Genomic DNA, 12545 nt, shown 5'->3' with positions numbered 1-12545 from the left:
CAGGGCATCGCCCGACCGGCTCACGTGTTTCTCAGTTGTCGTATGTGAGCAAGGGCCCTCGCCTACATCCCAAGAGCCAATGACCGACGTAAAGAAGATTCTTCGAGAAGCTATTCAACGTGACAGAAGAGGCAATGACCGGCTCACGTGTTTCTCAGTCGTCACATGGGATCAAAAGCCCTCACCTACATTCCAAGAGCCAACGACCGACGTTAAGAAGATTCTTCGAGAAGCTTTTCAACGTGACAGACGAGGCAATGACCGTGAAGTCGTTCACCTCCAGTAAACTGAAGTGAATAAATACGCGAGACGCAGTGGGCCAGAGGGAGGAAGTCAGATGAAGACGGAGACGGAGACGGAGACGAAGACGGAGACGGAGAGAAGAGACGAAGAAGACGAAGAAGTTTTCAGTCAGTTTCGGTGCTGAAGACCGTCATGCAAGAAGAGACTGCATCATGCACAGGCGCACCAAGTCCGCCGCTGTAATGGAATAGCAGGCAGCAGCCGCGGTGCCAGAAGACAGAAGTTAAAAGGTATTTAAAGTCTGGTTTTTACATACCCGGGTGACTCGTGAGGACGGGAAGGAGACGGCCTCACATCAGTAGTCACCTGTGAGCTGGGATGAAGACCTGACAGCCGAAGATTGGCAAGCGGGAGTCCGTGGTTCGAGTCCGGGACACTGGCCTTCCCCCGCCGCGCCGCTCCGCTGGTCGACGCACAACACACGCGGCCGCATAGAGAAGAGAAACACTGGGACGCCACACCCAAGGTATCATCCGACGCACGACTTCGCTCGCAATAATTAAACCGGCCACCTCGCGCTGCGCGTCTCCCGTCAGCTGGGCGAGACAGCGACACGAGATACACACCGCTACGCGTAATCAGACGCCGCCGCCGCCGCCGCCGCCGCCGCCGCTGCCGCAGCAGAAGACTTCACAAACGACACAGCTGCCGCTCTCCGAACCAGAACATCCCGTAAGATACAGTTGTACAAATCTTCAATAAAAGTTATCTTATGTAAAAATGATGTTTCATTCGACCTCATACCCGAGCCAAGGAAGAACCCACCCTGCCCACATGTTGTTAAGAGAGAAAAGTTAATTTATTTAATATTTTCACCCTGACAGAATGCTTTAGAATGCTCATCCTGACAATTGACTTGCATCAAAAGAGAAAACCCAGTTACATTTAGTGACAGAAGTGTCACATTTAGTAACACAATTGTTACATTTGATGTCAGAAGCCGTTATAGTTGTTACAGTATGGTGAATGCCCGGTGAACGTCATCTGCCAGCGTGTGTAGTGCCAACAGTAAAATTCGAATGATGTGGTGTTATGGTGTGGTCGTGTTTTTCGTGGAGGGGGCTTGCACCCCTTTGTTTTGCGTGGCACTATCACAGCACAGGTGGTACTCGCTTTGGCGGTACATATACTAAAATTGTAACGATACAGAGAAGCACAGCACAGGCCTACATTGATGTTTTAAGCACCATCTAGCTTCCCACAGTTGAAGAGCAATGCGGGGATGGAGATTGCATCTTTCAACGAGATCGAGCACCTGTTCATAATGCACGGCCTGTGGCGGAGAGGTTACACGACAATAAAATCCCTGTAGTGGACTGTCCTGCACAGAGTCCTGGCCTGAATCCTAAACAACACCTTTGGGATGTTTTGGAACACCGACTTCGTACCAGGCCTCACCGGCCGATATTGGTACCTTCGTCAGTGCAGCACTTCGTGAAGAATGGGCTGCCATTCCCCAAGAAACCTTACAGCACCTTATTGAGCGTATGCCGGCGAGAGTGGAAGCTATCATCAAGGCTATGGGTGGGCCAACAGCATATCGAATTCCAGCATTACCGATGGATGGCACCACGAACTTGTAAGTCATTTTCAGCCAGGTGTCCGGATACTTTTGATCACATAGTGTATCTCTCAGTTTGATAAATCGAGCACAGCGCTGTATCGTCGTTAACGGTGTAACGGTGGACATCTCCAGCATCTTCTACCGTGTTCGTTTACGACAGTCACTCCAGCGTCAGTTTTAGAGGAAATACACTCAAAGGATAAAAACAACGACGCACCAGGGACGAATTACCCGAATCGGACAGGAACTAGGCAGATGTGATGTCCATATACAGACAAACAAATGATCACACTTTCAGAAAAATTGGATGATATATATTGAAGGGAAAGAGCCTCCCAAATTGAGGAAGTCAATAAAGCATTGGCCCACCTCTGGCCCTTATGCGAGCAGTTATGCGACTTGACACTGGTCGGTAGAGTTGTTGGATGCCCTCCTGAGAGATATGGTGCCAAATTCTGGCCAGTGGATGGGTTAGGTAGTCAAAACCCGGAACTGATTTGAGGGCCCTGCTTGTAATGCTCCAAACGTTCTCCATTGGAAGGACACACAGCGACGTTGCTGGCCAAGGTAGGGTTCGGACAGTACGAAGACAAGCAGTAGAAACTCTCGCAGTGTACGGGGGGGCATTATCTAGCTGACCTTCATCCCTGGCGGGCAACAGTCAGGTGTGTATCCCACCACTGATTGGGGCGTCACCAGATACGTCTTCGTCGTGGAATTTGGTTGAATGGAATAGCATTGTCTTCGGTGATGAGTCCCGCTCCAAACTGAGCCACTGTAACAAGCGAAGACGTGTCTCGAGATGTCTCGGACAGCGGTGGATCCCGATAATCAGGAATGTTGCTACGAGGAGCCATTTCATTTAATAGCATCATTGTCATCTTGAAGCATCCCCAACTCTCTTGTGGTTCCCTTTTTAGGTACTCCACGTCGACGTCTGCTCGTAGATACGTATCGTCGGTAGGTTTTCCGGCTTTACTTTCCGACGTGACAGTAACGACTCTCCGATGAGGTGCAGGTCTTGCGTTTTGCTATTACCGCGAGTCTTGTAAATATCGCTTTTATTTAGTAATTTGCCCGGCTAAAACTATCCCCTTTTATGATTAAGACAGCCTGCGCCACCTTTCGGAGGGAGTGGGGACGTCAGAGAGTCACAAAAGTTCATATTAAGCAGTCCGTAAAACACGAAAACGTTCACTTCAGTTAGAGTCTTAGTTAATGCCTACGCTTTCCGCTAGATGGTACTGACTTACTGCTTAATAGCTTTGGTTCCGTAAAACCTTCACTGATTAGTACTAGGTAAATGAAATGAGTACAACACTCTTGTACACTCCTGGAAATTGAAATAAGAACACCGTGAATTCATTGTCCCAGGAAGGGGAAACTTTATTGACACATTCCTGGGGTCAGATACATCACATGATCACACTGACAGAACCACAGGCACATAGACACAGGCAACAGAGCATGCACAATGTCGGCACTAGTACAGTGTATATCCACCTTTCGCAGCAATGCAGGCTGCTATTCTCCCATGGAGACGATCGTAGAGATGCTGGATGTAGTCCTGTGGAACGGCTTGCCATGCCATTTCCACCTGGCGCCTCCGTTGGACCAGCGTTCGTGCTGGACGTGCAGACCGCGTGAGACGACGCTTCATCCAGTCCCAAACATGCTCAATGGGGGACAGATCCGGAGATCTTGCTGCCCAGGGTAGTTGACTTACACCTTCTAGAGCACGTTGGGTGGCACGGGATACATGCGGACGTGCATTGTCCTGTTGGAACAGCAAGTTCCCTTGCCGGTCTAGGAATGGTAGAACGATGGGTTCGATGACGGTTTGGATGTACCGTGCACTATTCAGTGTCCCCTCGACGATCACCAGTGGTGTACGGCCAGTGTAGGAGATCGCTCCCCACACCATGATGCCGGGTGTTGGCCCTGTGTGCCTCGGTCGTATGCAGTCCTGATTGTGGCGCTCACCTGCACGGCGCCAAACACGCATACGACCATCATTGGCACCAAGGCAGAAGCGACTCTCATCGCTGAAGACGACACGTCTCCATTCGTCCCTCCATTCACGCCTGTCGCGACACCACTGGAGGCGGGCTGCACGATGTTGGGGCGTGAGCGGAAGACGGCTTAACGGTGTGCGGGACCGTAGCCCAGCTTCATGGAGACGGTTGCGAATGGTCCTCGCCGATACCCCAGGAGCAACAGTGTCCCTAATTTGCTGGGAAGTGGCGGTGCGGTCCCCTACGGCACTGCGTAGGATCCTACGGTCTTGGCGTGCATCCGTGCGTCGCTGCGGTCCGGTCCCAGGTCGACGGGCACGTGCACCTTCCGCCGACCACTGGCGACAACATCGATGTACTGTGGAGACCTCACGCCCCACGTGTTGAGCAATTCGGCGGTACGTCCACCCGGCCTCCCGCATGCCCACTATACGCCCTCGCTCAAAGTCCGTCAACTGCACATACGGTTCACGTCCACGCTGTCGCGGCATGCTACCAGTGTTAAAGACTGCGATGGAGCTCCGTATGCCACGGCAAACTGGCTGACACTGACGGCGGCGGTGCACAAATGCTGCGCAGCTAGCGCCATTCGACGGCCAACACCGCGGCTCCTGGTGTGTCCGCTGTGCCGTGCGTGTGATCATTGCTTGTACAGCCCTCTCGCAGTGTCCGGAGCAAGTATGGTGTGTCTGACACACCGGTGTCAATGTGTTCTTTTTTCCATTTCCAGGAGTGTATTTCACTTTCACTCTATATTCAAGGATTAAGATGGTGATGGATGAATGGTCTATTTAAAAGGTTCCTAGCCTGGAGGAATCTAAATAGTCCGCAAATTCCGATATGCACGTGCTCTACCTCCAGATTCGCTACTAACGGCACACGACACTTTCAAAAGTCCACGCGTTAATATCTGAATACCAGTACCTCTGAATTCACTCGTATCAGCAGATAATTTGAGTTTCTGTCGTCTATATGTCCATAAAGTTCCAATCTAGCACTAAAGTCCTAAAATCCCCTTAATACTTCGTTGCTACCAACAGTCAGAGATCGTACAATACATCACTTTTAATCTCCGTGATATTCTGACAGTTTAACGTAAATCTTAACACGATAAAGTTCAATCTAATTATTGTCTCGCTGACTGACACGGGTTCCCCACCCTTTAACGAAACAATCAAGGAAAAAAGGCGGCAATAATGACGATCAGGCCTTTTTATAAGTTTTTCATCACAAGAGTTTATCGTCACTGCCTTCTCCATGACGGAGCTTCCGTGGCTTTGCTGTACTTAGACGTTTAATTACTTGCTGATATACTATAAATTTGATCTGCAATTACCGAACTCTGATTCTACACTATTTTCCCCTCTAAAAATTCTATTCTTAATTTTAAATTATTCTTTCTATAGCTTTTATCACTGTAAACTGAACCGAGGTGTTACAATCTGCAGCACTCTTACAGCAGAGAGCACAGCGGTTAGTCGATTCTACGTCCCGTTTTGTTGCCGTTCATGACAAGCCAAGATAATGCCCGCCTGCACACAGCGAAAGTTCCTATTGCTTGTTCTCGTGCTTGCCAAAACATTCGTTTGGCCAGCATCTAAGCAAACAAGAAAGTAAGGAGCAGTATGATCAGGGTCCTCCAAGCAGCTACAGGGTGTTTCAAAAATGACCGGTATATTTGAAACGGCAATAAAAACTAAACGAGCAGCGATAGAAATACACCGTTTGTTGCAATATGCTTGGGACAACAGTACATTTTCAGGCGGACAAACTTTCGAAATTACAGTACTTACAATTTTCGACAACAGATGGCGCTGCAAGTGATGTGAAAGATATAGAAGACAACGCAGTCTGTGGGTGCGCCATTCTGTACGTCGTCTTTCTGCTGTAAGCGTGTGCTGTTCACAACGTGCAAGTGTGCTGTGGACAACATGGTTTATTCCTTAGAACAGAGGATTTTTCTGGTGTTGGAATTCCACCGCCTAGAACACAGTGTTGTTGCAACAAGACGAAGTTTTCAACAGAGGTTTAAATTAAAACCAAAGGACCGAAAAGCGATACAATAAAGGATCTGTTTGAAAAATTTCAACGGACTGGGAACGTGACGGATGAACGTGCTGGAAAGGTAGGGCGACCGCGTACGGCAACCACAGAGGGCAACGCGCAGCTAGTGCAGCAGGTGATCCAACAGCGGCTTCGGGTTTCCGTTCGCCGTGTTGCAGCTGCGGTCCAAATGACGCCAACGTCCACGTATCGTCTCATGCGCCAGAGTTTACACCTCTATCCATACAAAATTCAAACGCGGCAACCCCTCAGCGCCGCTACCATTGCTGCACGAGAGACATTCGCTAACGATATAGTGCACAGGATTGATGACGGCGATATGCATGTGGGCAGCATTTGGTTTACTGACGAAGCTTATTTTTACCTGGACGGCTTCGTCAATAAACAGAACTGGCGCATATGGGGAACCGAAAAGCCCCATGTTGCAGTCCCATCGTCCCTGCATCCTCAAAAAGTACTGGTCTGGGCCGCCATTTCTTCCAAAGGAATCATTGGCCCATTTTTCAGATCCGAAACGATGACAGCATCACGCTATCTGGACATTCTTCGTGAATTTGTTGCGGTACGAACTGCCTTAGACGACACTGCGAACACCTCGTGGTTTATGCAAGATGGTGCCCGGCCACATCGCACGGCCGACGTCTTTAATTTCCTGAATGAATATTTCGATGATCGTGTGATTGCTTTGGGCTATCCGAAACATACAGGAGGCGGCGTGGATTGGCCTCCCTATTCGCCAGACATGAACCCCTGTGACTTCTTTCTGTGGGGACACTTGAAAGACCAGGTGTACCGCCAGAATTCAGAAACAATTGAACAGCTGAAGCAGTACATCTCATCTGCATGTGAAGCCATTCCGCCAGACACGTTGTCAAAGGTTTCGGGTAATTTCATTCAGAGACTACGCCATATTATTGCTACGCATGGTGGATACGTGGAAAATATCGTACTATAGAGTTTCCCAGACCGCAGCGCCATCTGTTGTTGAAAATTGTAACTACTGTAATTTCGAAAGTTTGTCTGCCTGAAAATGTACTGTTGTCCCAAGCATATTGCAACAAACGGTGTATTTCTATCGCTGCTCGTTTATTGATTGGCGACTCCATGTTTTGTGCACAACGACCAGATAACAGGTATACTTGAAAAAAGAGACAGCATTGGTCGTATATTTTTTTTATACTATTGCAAAATCGATTTTCTGTCACTGAGTGACCATCTTCAGTGCTATATTGTATAACTTAAATTGGGATTCACAGTTGTCACTATGCTTACGGCGATCGCCGTAAGCATAGTGACAACAGTGCATCCCAATTTAAGTTATACAATATAGCACTGAAGATGGTCACTCAGTGACAGAAAATCGATTTTGCAATAGTATAAAAAAAAATATACGACCAATGCTGTCTCTTTTTTCAAGTATAGCTGCTCGTTTAGTTTGTATTGCCGTTTCAAATATACCGGTCATTTTTGAAACACCCTGTAGGTATTAAAAGTATTTAATGCTCCAGTTGGACCCAATTTAGGAATATATCCCTCAGGAGGACCTGGAACGACTCTATCAGTTAATGCCAAGCCGACTAACAATTTGCATAAGGGCCAGAGGCGGACCAACATGTTATTGACGACGTGTCATTGACTTGCTCAGTTTGTGACGCCCTTAGTCTTGAATAAATCGTCCATTTTTCTCTGAAATTTTAGTCATTTCTTTGTCTGTAAATGTATATCACTCAGATGCGTATTACGATTAATCAAGGAAAACCCCCAGTTGGGAAACGGGGCCAAAATTAGTTGGTTACTGTCGAGTTGCACTTTACAATTTCTTTATTGATTACTTCAACCATTAAAAGTCATTTCTGTACCACTTGACCAGGAACAGATCCAAAAAAGCTAGTAGGCATGAGTGCCTTTTCAAAACAATTTACTTTACAGTTAACGGCCAAGCCATTTTACTTAAAACCGACTTTGATAAAACATTTGATAACAAATCAAAATTTTCGAAGTAATGAAATTAAAAACTTTTCTTTGCCGTTAATAGCCAAGCCATTTTACTTAAAACAGACTTTGATAAAGCATTTAATAACAAAATTAAAACTTTCCAAGTAATGAAACAAAACCACCAATTTGCAAACAATTTCGCTAACGAACATGTAGGGAACCAACTTCTTTTAAACTTTGGCACAAAAAGATATTAAATTACAAGGGCTCGCTAACATGAGGGCAGAACTAGCATTTCCAAAGGATGCCAAGTACATTAAAACAATCAAAGTAAAGATACAGTTATTCACCTTTTACAATAACTAGCAATTTTAACGCCACGTAATTTTAAAAACCCACTAATGAAAGGCAAACTTAAGCTTTTTAAACCGTGGCAAAAAACAATCAGAGTAAAATACAACCATTTAACATTTTACAATAACTAACAACTTTAATACCATGTCCTGCCACCAAAATGTCCTGGGGTAAAAATAATTAACCGACCTGGTGTAAGGGCGGCCACAATCGTTTCCCGAAGGATGCTCAGGCTAGGAGCGGACTAACAGACCCACAACGCCTCACATTCAGCAATCACATCAACCTCACGCGAGGCCAGGGGAGGAGGAATCAAATCAGGAACCATAATCCCTGCCCAAAAAAACACTTCCTTCCACACAGTACTAATAAGAAGCCAAAACATCACTGTCTATAATTACACCGGCGACAGGGATAGGAAATCCGAAAGCAGGAGGCCACAAGGCAGGAAAAAATGTAATCTAAAACAATAATCACTGCCCAAAAATAAATTTCCTACCGGGCAGTACTAATAAGAAGCGGAAAAAATCACTGTCTATAAATACACCGGCGACAGGGACAGGAAACCCGAACGCAGGAGGCCACAAGGCAGAAAAGACGCTGGTTGCACAAACCAAAATTCTTCAATTACCATCTAAACCTTTAACCAACTTAACTTCCAGTTTATCAGAGAAACAGCAGGTGAACTCCGGTGCAAAGGTTCCTCATACCCGACCGTTTACACGTCGCCAGCGTACCCGACTGGGCACAGTCACGCAGCCACGCGCTCTGTCACCGGAACCCTCGTCTCCTCTGCACCCACGGCGGCGAAATACCACTCCTCAGGTCAGGCGAGTTACTAGTCCATCATTCGCGCCTCCAGACGAAAAATTTTAAGACATCCGTTGCCGCTCCCACCAAGTAGTGACTCGGAACCACAACCGTGGCCCCCGGGTGCTCACAGCCTTACAGCATTGTCCCGTCAACTCGTCCCACTCGTCTCGCACCGCCAGGATAGACCACGCGGCTTCTCGGAACAACAGCCAACTGTCCACCGCCACGCCACGCCGCTGTCTTATCGTACGACATTCTCTAATTCCCGATTTTAAAAACCGTCCGACCGACTCGTCACCGCTAGGCAACCAATCGGCCATCCCCGCAAAGATCTTATTCCCTTACACAAGGCTAACAGGAAGCAACGTCTCGAAGATCGATAAGACCAGACAAGCCGCCAGAGAGGAATCTAAACAGAATCGTCCGCAGCATAGCGATAAATATGAAAGAATCAATTAACGATGTAATGGAAGGACTCAGAACAATCTTTACAAAGCGATATACAGGGTGCTACAAAAAGGTACGGCCAAACTTTCAGGAAACATTCCTCACACACTAATAAAGAAAAGATGTTATGTGGACATGTGTCCGGAAACGCTTAATTTCCATGTTACAGCTCATTTTAGTTTTGTTAGTATGTACTGTACTTGCTCGATTCACCGTCAGTTGGTCCAATTGAAGGAAGGTAATGTTGACTTAGGTGCTTGTGTTGACATGCGACTCATTGCTCTACAGTACTAGCATCAAGCACATCAGTACGTAGCATCAACAGGTTAGTGTTCATCACGAACGTGGTTTTGCAGTCAGTGCAATGTTTACACATGCGGAGTTGGCAGATGCCCATTTGACGTATGGATTAGCACGGGGCAATAGCCGTGGCGCGGTACGTTTGTATCAAGACGGATTTCCAGAACGGAGGTGTCCCGACAGGAAGACGTTCGAAGCAATTGATCGGCGTCTTAGGGAGCACGGAACATTCCAGCCTATGACTTGCGACTGGGGAAGACCTAGAACGACGAAGACACCTGCAATGAACGAGGCAATTCTTCGTGCAGTTGACGATAACCCTAATGTCAGCGCCAAAGAAGTTGCTGCTGTACAAGGTAACGTTGACCACGTCACTATATGGAGAGTGCTACGGGAGAACCAGTTGTTTCCGTACCATGTACAGCGTGTGCAGGCACTATCAGCAGCTGATTGGCCTCCACGGGTACACTTCTGCGAATGGTTCATCCAACAATGTGTCAATCCTCATTTCAGTGCAAATGTTCTCTTTACGGATGAGGCTTCATTCCAACGTGATCAAATTGCAAATTTTCACCATCAACATGTGTGGGCTGACGAGAACCCGCACGCAATTGTGCAATCACGTCATCAACACAAATTTTCTGTGAACCTTTGGGCAGGCATTGTTGGTGATGTCTTGATTGGGCCCCATGTTCTTCCACCTACGCTCAATGGAGCACGTTATCATGATTTCATACGGGATACTCTACCTGTGCTCCTAGAACACGTGCCTTTACAAGTACGACACAACATGTGGTTCATGCACGATGGAGCTCCTGCATATTTCAGTCCAAGTGTTCGTACGCTTCTCAACAACATATTCGGTGACCGATGGATTGGTAGAGGCGGACCAATTCCATGGCCTCCACGCTCTCCTGACCTCAACCCTCTTGACTTTCATTTATGGGGGCATTTGAAAGCTCTTGTCTACGCAACCCCGGTACCAAATGTAGAGACTCTTCGTGCTCGTATTGTGGATGGCTGTGATACGCCAGGGCTGCATCAGCGCATCAGGGATTCCATGCGACGGAGGGTGGATGCATGTATCCTCGCTAACGGAGGACATTTTGAACATTTCCTGTAACAAAGTGTTTGAAGTCACGCTGGTACGTTCTGTTGCTGTGTGTTTCCATTCCATGATTAATGTGATTTGAAGAGAAGTAATAAAATGAGCTCTAACATGGAAAGTAAGCGTTTCCGGACACATGTCCACATAACATATTTCCTTTCTTTGTGTGTGAGGAATGTTTCCTGAAAGTTTGGCCGTACCTTTTTGTAACACCCTGTATGTTGAGAGCCGACACACGGCTCAATCACATCTACTGATTTCCGTCCCATTCGGGTAATTGCTTCGTGGTGCGTCGTTTTATTTATTTATTTTCTCTTAGAAGGTTTTTTTACGGTCCCGTTGAATTTTGCTTACCCCATGTTAGGGATGTTAAGAAGAGGGAGGCTTTTTTTTTACGCTGCAGAGTCCACATCGTTAATGCCGAGAGCTACAAAGTGTGGCGAGAGGCGGTCCGGCAGAGGCCTCCGCCTGAAGAAGCGAGCGCCGGCCTGCGACGTAACGAGGGCCGCGCAGGCAGCGAGGCAGCCGCCGCTGGCTGGCTGGATGGCTGGATGGCTGGCTGGCGGCCGTCTCTTGCACATGACGTCGGGGCGCGGCGCTACGGCGCTACGGCGCTCGTTAACGCCCGTGTATCCCCGTGACGCGCGAAATGCAATATCGCTGTCGCCGAGCGGAGGAGCGGAGCGCTGCCTAGGTGGACTGGAGAGAGAGGGAGAGAGCGTGCGAAGGGGACGTGTGGCGAAACGAGGACCCACGTATATAAGGTCGCACGCGTGCTGTAGCTCCTTCTCCCTAGAATATTTTTAATCGACCCAAATACCTGCACCTACGCCACGTTCGTACTCTGCAAGCCAACGTACGGTGTGTGCTGGAAGTTACAACAGTGTACGACTACAAGTGCTGAAACGCCCTGCTAAACCCGCAGGACGGGACAGGTAGTTTAAATTGTGGAAAGGGGCCAAAATAAGGGGCTGTCAGTTACACTCGAACATGCAACTTAATTATTTGATCGAACATTACAAGAGCCAAAAAAATATTTTTTTAAACACACAGCTTTAATCTTTGGGGCTCAATTACTGGCTGAAAGCCCCTATAATTCTAAAACGGCTGGAGGCTAATAACTTAAACCTCAAACATAATCAGAAATTTAAAAGGCAAGCCTTATCTTACAACAGTTCTTTATCTAGGCTCAAATGGCTCTGAGCACTATGGGACTTAACTTCTGAGGTCATCAGTCCCTAGAACTTAGAACTACTTGAACCTAACTAATCTAAGGGCATCACACACATCCATGCCCGAGGCAGGATTCGAACCTGCGACCGTAGCGGTCGCGCGGTTCCAGACTGTAGCGCCTAGAACCGCTCGGCCACTCCGGCCGGCCCTTTATCTAGGCTGAAGGCCCAGAGAATCTGAGATTTACACAGTAAACAATTTGAATACAAAATCAGCTGAAAGCCCAACGCTTAAGGCTAAACAACATTAAATTTTTTTTAACGAAGGCCTTACGTAAAACAGTCCTTAATTTGGCAAAACAGAAATTTAAAAGGCAAAGCCTTATGTTAAAACAGTTCTTTAGTTAGGCTGAAGGCCCAAAGAATCAGACACTTCAAGAGCAAACATGTTAAATTCAGATCGGCTGAAG

General features: G+C 47.4%; 1 protein-coding gene across 1 annotated transcript in view; it reads left to right on the top strand.

Annotated features, from left to right (window-relative positions):
- LOC126252192 (uncharacterized) overlaps positions 1-11544 on the top strand; it is a 37756-nt gene extending 26212 nt beyond the window's left edge. The window contains exon 3 of the mRNA XM_049953062.1: positions 11307-11544. Coding sequence (XP_049809019.1) covers positions 11307-11544 — 238 coding nt within the window. The remainder of the gene's footprint in view (positions 1-11306) is intronic.
- The last annotated feature ends 1001 nt before the right edge of the window (positions 11545-12545 follow it).

Source organism: Schistocerca nitens, chromosome 4 (genome assembly GCF_023898315.1).
Source record: "Schistocerca nitens isolate TAMUIC-IGC-003100 chromosome 4, iqSchNite1.1, whole genome shotgun sequence".
NCBI lineage: Eukaryota > Metazoa > Arthropoda > Insecta > Orthoptera > Acrididae > Schistocerca > Schistocerca nitens.
The sequence above is the reverse complement of the archived record's forward strand: the minus strand, read 5'-3'. Positions and strand labels throughout refer to the sequence as shown.